The sequence below is a fragment of the Hemicordylus capensis genome, chromosome 2 (genome assembly GCF_027244095.1).
Source record: "Hemicordylus capensis ecotype Gifberg chromosome 2, rHemCap1.1.pri, whole genome shotgun sequence".
Classification (NCBI taxonomy): Eukaryota; Metazoa; Chordata; class Lepidosauria; order Squamata; family Cordylidae; genus Hemicordylus; species Hemicordylus capensis.
In genome coordinates, this window is record NC_069658.1 from 37,923,702 (window position 1) to 37,936,398 (window position 12,697).

The following is a 12,697-nucleotide window of genomic DNA, read 5'->3' on the forward strand; positions in this document are numbered from 1 at the left end:
CAAGCAGGGATCTAATCATTCTCGACACTTGTGGCTGTACTCCTTTGTTTTGGTGATTTAATGGCTTCATTTTATATAACTTGCTTTGAATAAATAACCCTTCTCTTCCCCACCCCCACCCCTCACAGCCCAGCCTCCTCCACCTGCTGTTCTTCTGGTTCTGAGTTAATTAATGCAAAAGGTGCCTAAAGGGAGGTTCGTGGTGAGGGTTGTGCTAATGCTAATATCGCTGCTAGGAGACTCAGCTCTGAGCGGGGATTGCTAAAGCTCCGAGCAGAGACTTTATTCCACCTGCCTGTCTGAGTAAAGGGAAAAGTCATCCGCCAATCTCACTCAGCCCTTCTGGGGTGCTCGCTTCTTCAATCAGAGTCCGGAAATCTGGTGCGATTCCATCCCTTTGGCGAGACATCCATGATGGAACTGTACGGCAAGGTAAGGGCCTTTCCCCCTCCTCCGCCCGCCCGCCCGCCCCAGCGGTTTTTGTTTCGAAATTTATTTAAAGCTTTTCCTAACTAAAGAAACTTCATAGCATCCAGTTTCTTTAAAAGACAAACCGCTTGACCTCTGCCTGACCAGCACATCCTGGAACTGAACCGAATCCCCGCTGTTAACACCAGAAAACATTTTTATTTCGGGAAAATTAAGTTAATTAAGTCCAGATGGAAAGAGAAATGGCTTGAATTGATGGTGTCACATTCACTTTATTTCTCCACCACAGAATAACTGTGTGGGCAACACACACATGGTTATGATTCTGAAAACCTATAAAACAAATTCCTTGGATGGCATTTCTGAGTGGTTGGTGGCATTTCTGACGATCTATTTCCCCTCCGGATTTTGTAATTCCCGAGACGAGGGAAAGCCTTGAAACTTTAACCAAAGCCCGGGCGAGGACGGAGGACTCCTCCAAGAGCTGTAAAACTAGCGGGCAGACTTCTTTCAGTTTCCATGGAGCAATGCAGCGAGAGAGAAGACTGACGGGGTGGAGCGAAAGGCGGCGCGAGCGGGGGTTGCCGGGAGTTGTATTCGTGGCACGCTCCCATTTCCCCTCGATCTAAGTGAGATACTTCCGCGACCTCGCACTACAACTCCCACAGGTCGCTGCGGGGAGGCAAAGCCGTGGAGGGAGCCTGGGTGGACAGCGCCGGTGCTGATCTGTCGGCTTGGTTAGTTCGGCGAGCCGCGGGTGTGTGCAGCGCCGGGCGTGGAGCTGCTCACGCCGCCGCGGGTTGCATCCCAGGGGTAGTCGTCCGGCAGCTGAGGGGCAGAAACGAAAGGACGCGTGGCTAGCAATGAGGCACGAAGCGCCTATGCAGGTTGGTCACAGCCACGGGGAACCATCACGACCGTTCCGCAGGGAACTCTCGGTCCTCCAAGGCGAAGAAGGGTGAGGGGGGCGGCCATGCGAGGTGAGAGCGCGGCTGGCTGGGTCCCCTTTGAAGCCCCGGGGCTGGTGGCAGCGTGCAGTTGCTGCTGCGTCTCTTGCCCGTTTTCTGTTCTGGCTAGTGGTCTGGGGAAAGGGATGCCGCCCGACGCCCGCCGCCCGTGCGCGCGCTCGCTCAATCACTCACCCTGCTCTCCTTGTTCTTGGGCATGTCGGGGAGAAAGGCGAGGCGTGAACTCGGGCATTACTTGCTGCGAGGAAGTCGGAGAGGGCTGCTGAGCGAGTCCAGGCTAACGAACGCCTTTTCCGTTGGCAACACCATTTCCCCTCTCAGGCGCTGGCGGCCAGAGATCCAGGGCAGCAGCAGGCAGAGCGTCTTTAGTTGAGATGGGAGGAGTGGGAGGAAAATGGACTCCTGTCTCCCCCACTTTTATACTGATTTTTAGTGTACCTGAAGCCCCCAACATTCAGACCTGAGACTTCTACGAGTCCAGTCCTATGCCTCTCTACTCACAGGCTGCAATCCTGTGGACACTTGCCTGGGAGTAAACCCTACTGAGCACGGTGGGACTTACTTCTAAGTGACTGCACATGCATAGGTTTGAACTGCAAATGTTGGATCTTCTACGCAGTTCTTGCTATCTTTATGATCATATTTTCCACAATTGATCATGGAAGCCTGTGATCCTTATACTCTTTTGCATAAGAATAAATTACAGTGTAAGTTTCTAAAGCAATCCGTTATGAGTCTTACACTGCAGTTATGTCAAGTTTAAGATGGGGGAAATAGCCATTTGTTTATGAAGGGGATGTTGCCACTCTGAAACAAAGAAAGATGTATCACTGATAAAAATTAAGTGCAGCCCTTTCTTAAATATTTCTGCGTGGAAATGCTTGTTTATTATATTAGGGAAATAGAATACAGCACAGGCACTTCTAATTTATGAGGGTGTACATTTTTGTTGCCTGTAGTTAACTAGTATTGTTGACAGAGTCATAATAATTCACAATGTCCTTATTTATAGTGCATTACCATTATGACCATCATTTAAATGCAAACTCTACCATGCTTTTTCTGAGAAATATCAGTCATCTTAGTAATAGATATTTGGCTACCAAATCTTTATAAGGGCATTGTGACCTACTGGGTTTTTGCAATACATCAGTGGCCAGGTGCATTTTTCCACCTATAAAACATTTTTGATACTATTCTATAGCATTTGAAAAGGAAATATAATTCTTGTTCTGACAACATTCATTCTTATTATGCAGTGTTTCTCTGTAAACAACATCTGTAGCAGATGTTGGGTGTATTTGACTTCATTGAAAGATGAATAAAGATATTCAGATCAGTTGCCCATATTGTGCTTTTTGCCCCAGAATAAAATAAATATATATCAAAATATTATAAGTATTAAATCCATTGTATTGATGAATGAGCATGACAGCTGTAGAACTGAGTGCATAAATAGTGAATCTTCATGTTGCTGTGTATTTAAGAATCTCATATTGTAGCAGAAATATTGTACAAGATTTAAAATGAGAACTCTTGCTTATGTGAATAAGATTTGCTTAGTAAGAGAGCAAGTGAGATCTTCTTGTCAGAACTGAAGGGATGGGTTAGTTTATTACTGGATTTGTGATTAGTGTTGCACCTATGGAAAAAGACATTTGGGTTGTGATATGCACACATCTGGAACTAAATCTTATTCTCAGTCTTATTCTATTCCTTCTCTGAATAAATATGTATAGGATTGGTTTGTATAGATTTATAAAGGTTTTTCTCATTTTATAGAAACAACATTATGATATTAAAGTAATGCAAGAAAATTGCTTGGTCTAAACACATTTTACATTGTGGGCATTATATCTGAATGTAATTGAAAGGCCAATCCCATGCAGTTAGAAATATCTAATTTGTCCCCCATTCCTTTCCCCAAACAGTTGAGGGCAAAAGAGCTCATTTTTATATAAAGTGATAGCTGCAAAGCTGTCCAAAACAAAGCTGGGAGGAGAGCACTGAGAAGAGTAATAACATATTTGTTCATGTCTCCTCCATAATTATAATTACAGAGCATCCTGGAGTCTCTGAGATATGAAAATGCAATCAGGCAGAGTACTTCAGATTAGCATTTAAGGACTACAAATATAAATGCGTCCTCTCCCACTCCCCACCAAATCTGTCTAGAATTATTCTTATAAAAACTTCAATCAATTCCAGGTTCCAAGTTCATCTTCTGAATTTGTCCAGTGAGTTTGTCTTTGTCTCCCTGCTGCCACCCCCATGTTCACAGTCTTTGCAAAATTGACTTCACTAGTTGCCTAATTGAAGTTTAAAAAAATTGTTAGTAAAGGGAAATATTCCTTGATTTTTCTGTCCATAAACTTCAGGTGTGTTTAAAGACCTGAAGTTTATGGACTTCAAAGAACATTTTCTTACAGAGCAGAACCTTAGAGTCCCAGGTCTGGAATTGTAGAATGGAAATCAGTTATGAATCTGCTTGTGAGTCTATGGCTCTCCAGCTGTGGTTGGACTACAATAAATTACATCTGGGGATGATAGGATTTGTTGTCCCAGAATAGCTAAGGAGCCTCGGTTTGGCCACCCCTGGCCTATGGTTCCAGAGATCAGCTTTCCCAATGATCAAGTGTGCTGGACATCTACCAAAGCACAGTAAATGGAGAAAGCCAACATCTAGGAGCATCCCCAATCCCAGAGATTGGTTGGGCTCTTGAAGACTACATCACATTAGTTGAATCAATCTGCACTAGTCCTTGCCTGTCCATATGTTCATTAGGGAGCAACACAGGCTATGTAAAGTACCTGGGCATCTCAGAGGTTAAAAAAAAATCTGTCTTCTCCCAGGGCATTTCTCAATTGAGTGATATAGAGCTGATTCACATGCATTTGCTCACTGTTTGAACTTTTGTCATTGGAAGACATGCCACCTGACTACTGCTACTACCACTACTACTATTCTGCTTTTCAATGAAAAAGTTCTCAAAGCAGCTTACATAGAAAATAAAAATAATAATGATATGTTATCAGGCTGTGCCCTCCTCGGTCAGCGGCAGGGCCAGGGTAGCCTCAGAGCTTCTGACCCCTGAGGAGCATTACTCAATTAAGTTGCCTTCACAAGCCTCCTTTCTGATTTGCTGCCTCCAGGTCTCCTTGGGAGTCACAGGGCTCCTTCCCTCCTTAGCCCTCCTCCTGACTGGCTCCTGATCATCAGCCATTCCCGCTTTATATAGCCCCTGACATTTGGAGCAGGTCTCACGAGATCTCACCATCAGGCGAGGTCTTGGCTAGAAATCTCACGAAAGCTGCCCCCAGCCTCACGGCGGTGTCTCCCTTGTTACCTGCCAGGGCCAGCCACACTCCCCAGATGGGGGAGTCATCAATATCTTCCTCCGCAGAGTCCAGATGGCTGGCCGCCACCTGCACCGGGAAGGTTTGTTTCCTGGTGTTTTCCCTGGATGGCCTGTTCCTCATCAGAGATCCCCCGACGGATGTGTTCTCTGTCCCCCAAAGGGCTCACAGTCTAAAACCACACACAAAGCAAACACCAACAACAACCACTGGAAGGACACTGTGCTGGGGTTGAAGTGGGGCCAGTTGCTCTCCCCCTGTGAACAAGTGGTGATAAGAGAATCACCACTTTGAGAAGTGCCTCTTGCCTAGTTAGCAGGTTAACTTTCAGCTAAATAGGTGACTTGCCTCTATTGAGAACACTGTGCTTGAGGTGGCATGGGGTGATAGGAAGGCCTCCATCCATGGTGTTTGATCTGTGATGGCTGTTTCACACATGGCAGTCATCACCAGTTTTCCACATCATCTAATATCTCATTTCTCACTGTGACCATTTGATGCCTGGGACAGGGGGAGGGTGAATCATCACTCGGAGACTGATCTCTGGTTTACTGAGAGATGAAATGCGACTGCCAGCATCCTAGCAGCCTGTTCTTTAACAGATTTCTAACATCAGATGAGGTGGAGAAGAGAAATGGTGGTTGGTAGAGTCATCTGCCATGTCATAAATGTCTCCCCAGACTCAGAAATGCTTTCTCTCACTCTTTCCCCTTGTATTATTCTCCCCATAATGAAGCTGATTTTGTTTCAGGACTGAAGATCAGATATTGACTCTACACATAAATTCGGGGGGTGGGGGGGGAACCTTTCTCAAAATAAGCCTTTCTGAATGCTGTGATGAATAGCATGTTACCTGTGTGGCATCCTAAAGACATTTTGGCCACCGTGGTGACAACAGTATTGGCACAAATAGTATTCCCTGATATGCTGAACATTTGCTAATAGTAACTTATTAGGATAAAATTGTAATTGACAGGTAGCAAGATCAGTTCACTAACAATTCTGTGTGCCATCAGCTCTGACAGCTTTAAAAAAGTCTTTAAAGATGCATCTGTTCACCCAGGCTTTTAATTAATATTGTTCTAATGGTTTTAATGTTGTTTTGAAATATTCTTTTGGAAATTTTAAATTGTTGTAATGTTTTGAACTTTTCATTTTTGTTTTGACTAATGTTGTGCTTTATTTTTGTTTTGTTGTGAACCGCCCAGAGACGTGGGTTTTGGGCGGTATTAAAATGTGTTAATAAATAAAAACAAAAATAAAAACCACTGTTTGCCATACATCTGGTGGGTAACTTCTGAGGTTTTCAGCGCTACTACGGGCAGCATTGCACAACCACCACCAAGTAACTAGCAGGGAACCAGCAGTTCTCAGCAAGAACATGCTCCCGATGCTCACAAGTACTCCTGCTCCATTCCATGTCATCCAAACCTGTCAATATTGGGTTACATTTGTAACCAACATTTGAAGTTGGGCAGAAAATAGGAACAAACTTAGGAAGCTGCCTTCTACCGAGTCAGATCATTGGTCCATCTCACTTAGTATTGTCTACATAGACTGGCAGTGACTCCTTCAAGGTTGCAGGCAGGAATCTCTCTCAACCCTAACTTGGAGATGCCAGGGAGGGAACATGGAACCCTCTGCATGCAAGCATGCAAATGCTCTTCCCAGAGTGGCCCCATCCCCTAAGGGGAATATCATACAGTGCCACTTGCTGGTACTTCCGTCTCATTCCATATCATCTGAACCTGCCAGTGTCAATGTCAGTTCACCACCACCACCCAACAGCAAGAATTCATTGTCCCCTTTGCTAATCAGGGTCCACCCTGGTTGCTTTTGAATGGGAGACCACATGTGAGCACATGCTTGCCATTAATCACTCGTTCCCTCCTACTTACTTTTACAGTGGTCATGCAAAGCTGCCCTATATTAATTTTGCATTTAACAAACTAGGTGCTCATCCTATCTCAGTCACAGAGGAATCTGTGGTGAAGTTACAAAGTGGCCAGTGTGTGTATAGTGGTTAGTGACTTGGCCCTGGGAGACTTGGCTTCGTGACTGATGCTCAAGCATGGGTGACCTTGAGGTAGAGCCAGTCTTTCATCCTAATCGGCCTCTCAGCGTTAAGATAATCTCATGCACAGCACTCAGAGCTTCTTGAGGAAGAGAGGACATAATGTAATTCATTATTAGCAATAAATAGTCTCAGAAAAATGCTCCAGGTCTAGCCACTTTCATTTACATGCTTTATTCTGAAGTGTACTTTAAGTGTGTTTAGGGTAAGCTGATACAGAAGGAGTGCATAGATCTACTGTAGGAAGGTGAAAATAAAATGCTATGGTTCTATGCAGAATCATAGTCCTTTATTCTGGATTGTGTGGAGCAATTACCAGGGAGGAGAGCAGGTTTTGTGGTAGCAAGCATGACTTGTACCCTTAGCTAAGCAGGTTCTACCCTGGTTGCATATGAATGGGAGACTAGATTTGTGAGCACTGTGAGATAATCCCCTTAGGGAATGGCACCACTCTGGGAAGACCATCTAGATTCCAAGTTCCCTCCCTGGCATCTCCAAGATAGGGCTGAGAGAGATTCCTGCCTGCAACCTTGGAGAAGCCGCTGCTAATCTGTGTAGACAATACTGAGCTAGATGGACCTATGGTCTGACTCAGTATATGGCAGCTGCCTATGGCCCAGTTCTTGTCTCTGTACACCAAGTCACTAATACAGATTGAAATCCTCACTTCATCCACAAACATAAGTCACAAGGATGGCAAAAACTCTATTATTTTAACATGATAAATATTAAAAGGCGGTGAAGAGATGTCAGGGCCCCACCAGAGCACCTACCGTCCCCCAGCAATGGTGGGAAGTTGAGGTCGCCTCCATCCATGGGGCCACAGCCATCCTCAGCCTCACCTGAAGAAGACGTGGGGAAAGAGGATGCAGGCAGGGGCAGTCCCATGTTGGGAGGCACACCTAGAGCTTGCAGCAAGCGGCCAAATGCTGCTGCTGTGGGCCTGGGGGCAGAGTCAGTTGAAGAGGTGGAGCTCCCATGACCAGAAGTGAGGAACCCGGAAGTGCCCAAAGGGACAGGATTTCCAGGGTTGGGGTTTGCATGCCAGGACTGTTCAGGCCTATTTAAGGGAGGGCTGGCCAGTGATGAGGAACGCTCTCCCTGGTGCTGGGTAGGTTGGGATCCTCTGGAAAGAGGCCCAACCATGGGAAGAGCTTGCTTGGAGGAGGACTCAGGGTGGTCTAACCCCCTGCCCAAGGGACTGTGAGACCAAGAGGAAGGGACCAGACCAGGTTCCTCACTGGGCCATCCAATTGCATTGCAAACCCGCTGTGGTGTGCTTATAAGCAAGTGAGCCATATGTAGCATCCAGCCACGGGGTGAGATTAATTTTTGTTATGTAACAAATGCTCTTGCATTTCTGTCTGGTTTCAAAAGTGTAACAAGTTTTCTCTCTGGGGAAGGACGGTAACTAAGTGGAAGAGCATCTGCTTTGCATGAAGAAGGTCCCAGGTTCAATCCCTGGCATCTCCAGGTAGGGCTGGGAAATGCCCATATGAAACCCTGGAGAACTGCTGCCCATCAGTATAGAGAGTACTGAGCTAGATGGACTGATGGTCTGACTCAGCATAAGGCAGCTACATCTTTTCCAAGAGGTAACACAAGCTGGCTGGAGCCAACAGATAACTGGTCCCCTTTATGATTTCTGTATCCTCGTGGAGAAAATTTAAGTAACCACCACAAGGCCAATGGTTATCTGTTCAACTTCCACACACATCCATTGAAGTCTAAAGGACTTCAGTTAGAAGACTAACACAAGGAAGAGAACTTTTGTTATTGCTGAAACATGGTGGCCAATATGAATCTCTGAACACATCTGGCTGTTAATAATTGAGAAAAAGTAAAAGGAATTACGGAAAGCCTTCAGATGTGAATAGTTACAATCTGTCAAAGAGATGAGTGGGAGTCTGTTTCTATGTAGCTATCGTAGTAGTAATTCTTGAATCATAGGATGTTGTGAATCATGAGTGTGTGTGTGTGTGTATAATGGATATACTGATTATATACTGAAACCCTGTTCTTTGTAGTGCTTTTGTAATTAAACTGTCTGGAAATTCCAATCAATGATCCAAACTTCCCATCATCATCAGTGGATCTTGTCAGCCAAATCGAATTTTTAGAGGGATCAAGCCCAGTTCACCACTTTGAGACAGGGTACCCCTTGGCATCTGATTTAGGTTAGCATGTATCATAAGCATGAGGAGAGCTGGTCTTGTGGTAGCAAGCATGAATTGCCCCTTTTGCTAAGCAAGGTCCACCCTGGTTTGCATTAGAATGGGAAACTACATGTGAGCACTGTAAGACATAGGGGATGGGGCCGCTCTTGGAGGAGCACCTGCATGCTTGCATGCAGAGGGTTCCAAGTTCCCTCCCTGGCACCTCCAAAATAGGGTTGATAGAGACACCTGCCTGCAACCTCGGAGGAGTTGCTGCCAGTCTGTGTAGACAATACCAAGCTAGATGGACCAATGGTCTGACTCGGTATAAGGCAGCTCCTATGTTCCTATATGGTATACAAGCAAAGAACAGGTACATGCAGTGTGCACTGTGAGGAAGATATTTTAAAGCACCGTCACATGAATTACTCACCCTCACACTTGAGCCTTGACATAACCCATATAGAACCAGAATCTCTGTGTCCAGGTGGGCCCGACCTGGTTTCTCATCAATGATGGGTTTGCAATTCCATGGCTCACTGCCCCTGCCCTGCCCCTCATTTATCCAGCCAGAGGCCCTTTAAGCACTCTAACATAGTGCTAGAGCATCTGCTTTGCATGCAGAAGGTTCCTGGCTCATGCCCTGTGCTTTCCGTATAAGGCTGGAAGATTCTGAAACTGAAGAGGTTCTGCCAGTCAGTGCAGACCATAGTGAGCTAGATGGACCAATAGTTTGATTCAGTGCAAGGCAGCTTCTTATGGTCACCTCAGATTCTCAGGGTTGCTTAAGCCTCTCTCATCTTTCTTTTGAGGCACCTTTCTTATGAGGCAAGACTACAACACCTGGGGGCTATTTCATTTAGAAAAAAGATGACTGTGGGGAGACATGACAGAGGTCTATGAAATCATGCATAGTGTGGAGAAAGTGGATAGAGAGAAATTCTTCTCCCTCTCACATAACACTAGAACCAGGGGTCATCCCATGAAATTGATTGCCAGGAAATCTAGGACCAACAAACGGAAGTATTTTTTCACACAACGCATAATCAACTTGTGGAATTCTCTGCCACAGGATGTGGTGACAGCCAACAACCTGGCTGGCTTTAAGAGGGGTTTGGATAACTTCATGGAGGAGTGGTCTATCAATGGCTACTAGTGGGAGGGCTATAGGCCATCTCCAGCCTCAAAAGCAGGGTCCCTCTATGTACCAGTTGCAGGGGAGTAACAGCAGGAGAAAGGGCACGCCCTCAACTCCTGCCTGTGGCTTCCAGTGGCATCTGGTGGGCCACTGTATGAAACAGGATGCTGGACTAGATGGGCCTTGGACCTGATCCAGCAGGGCTGTTCTTATCTGAGATTAGAAGAGTAACTGTAGCAATCATTCAGGCCTGATCTCATTCTCTGGTTCCCTGGGATGAGTTTTTAGGAATGAGTTGTATTAGAATCAACCATTCTTCACAGTACATGTAATGACAATTTACATACAGAGCATGATAGACATCAAAAGAATACAAAAATGGCAAAAGTTATACATTGTATGCCACAAAAAATTACATCAGAATGCTACATAAATTGCATGTGTTACATAGGTTGAGAATTGCAGTACACTAAATATCTCTCATCACAGCCATCAGAAAAGCAAAAAAATGGAGTTAGCAAGCCGTTTGACTGTTTGAATCCCATAGCTACACAGTGATCCTTCAAATAATGGGAGAAAGAAGCAGGCCCTCCTTCCATTTCCTCCACTTACTTCACCTGTACTTGAGCACATGCACCTGTTCCTAAGTGGCCACCTCAGATATCCTAGGAGAAACAAACCATTCCAACTCCTGCACATCTGATTTCTTACCCTTCCATTTTTTGTCCCTTTGAAAAAGAATCTCTCTCCACAGTAGAAGCCTGTGCAGGCACTGCGAGGCACCTTTCAAGGGTAAATTAACCATTGCTTACCTTGGCTCTTGCTGTACCTGAAAGCTGCTTGGAGCAGCAGCACACCACCCAGCAGCCCCTGTGGCAGGGGATTGTCTCCGCTCACCTGGCCGCTGGTAGGGGATCAGCTCCGCGGAGGCCAGGTGAGTGGTGGAGGTGATCCCCAGCTGCAGGGGGTTCTGGGAGGCGCGCTGCTGCTCTGAGCAGCATTCAGGTGCAGTGAGAGCAGAGGTAAGCTCCAGTTAATTTACCCTTAAAGGTGCCTCTCACTGCCCACCTCAGCCGCTACTGGCTCTCAGCATGAAGAGATTATTAAGACATACGGTTGTCCAGCGTACACTCCATCTGCCTCCCTGGGGCTTAGTGCACGCCTGTTTGGGATGGCATGCTTTCCTCTATTGGACTGTAGCCCCCTTACTTCTTCGCATGTACCATGCCCTTGGCTCAGGCACAGAGTCTGCATTTGCTCAGGCCAACACATATTGTAAAGTTTACAGACCTGATAAGAACAGCCCTGCTGGGTCAGGCCCAGGGATTATCTAGTCCAGCATCCTAGTTACCACAGTGCCCAAAGACACAAGTTTTGGGTGGTATAGAAATGTAATTAATTAATTAATTAATTAATACCTTACCAGATGCCTATTGAGAGCACACAAGGAGGAGACGAAGGCTTGCCCCCTCTCCTGCCATTGCTCCCCTGCAACTGATATTCAGAGGCTAAGGTGGCCAGATTTGGCTTTTAAAAAGCCAAATTCTGGCTTACTGCCCATTTGACCCATGAGTAGACCCCTTAGGTTCTGGCAACTCTGTCAGAGGCATCTTTTCTGAACTTGAACCTAGTGGTAACCTATAGCCATCAAGACTAGTAGCCATTGATAGGCCTGTCCCCAGGCAGGGTTCCGCACTTTAAAGGCAGGGTTCTGCACTTTGCTTGTAAAGGGGAATCCTTACAGGATTTCCCTTTACAAGCATGCCCCTCAAACCAGTCCCAAAACGGTTCCATTAGAACCGGGGCCAGTTCTGCTTGAACTTGGGCAGGCACCCCATTTTTGGGGAGTCCGTTTGTTTATTTATTCATTTATTACATTTCTATACTGCCCCATCCAAAGGCTCTGGGTGGTGCACAACAAGTAAAAAACAAAAGGCAAACACCATTTAAAACAAGCTACTTAAAACAATGTAAAAACGAACTTAAAATCTGGCTACTGGCGGTGCATTACCCTTTTCTGGTTAAAACTCTCTCAAGTGGGTTTGGCCTCATTAACACTGATTGATGGGTTCAATTCGAAATGGAAGCTGATGGTTAAAACTAAATTACAACATTATGGGCTCCTACAGGAAGAACTTATTAGGCTTGGACATTTCCAAGCCATGAGGGCCATTAAACAGCACATTCTCAATACCGAATTACAAGGTGAAGCCGCTAGAATACTGAGGGGCTTGTACATGGGTAATCAGCTTTTTAATCTGAAACCTGCTGACTACTTAAGTAACATATCAAACTCAAAATTTAGGCGCACCCTAACTCGTTCAAATTAATGCTCTCCCTACAGCTGTTTTAGAGGGGAAGTTTAAGGGGATCCCGAACTCTTTGCATTTATGCCCCTGTAGCTCAAACGCTATAGAAGCCACTGCCCATGTAATTTTATTCTGTGACTTTTACAAGGATATCGGTACAAATTTTATCTCACCAATTTTGAAGAATATTCCTGGCCATACTGATGACTTTTATCTTGATTTCTTGCTGTCCAATTTTAATGCCATAATTTCTAATTCGGTGGCCA

The 12,697-nt window shown here is 45.5% G+C and overlaps 1 protein-coding gene across 2 annotated transcripts in view; it reads left to right on the forward strand.

Moving 5' to 3' along the window:
• Positions 1–273: 273 nt before the first annotated feature.
• Positions 274–12,697, forward strand: part of RAB3C (RAB3C, member RAS oncogene family) — a 218,630-nt gene continuing 206,206 nt past the window's right edge. The window contains exon 1 of one of the 2 annotated variants that reach the window (XM_053294962.1): positions 274–432. In XM_053294962.1, the coding sequence (XP_053150937.1) occupies positions 412–432 (21 nt within the window). In that variant the 5' untranslated portion in view covers positions 274–411. Of the gene's footprint in view, positions 433–1,103; positions 1,317–12,697 lie in introns of those variants that run through there. The other variant, XM_053294961.1, reaches the window with a different exon arrangement.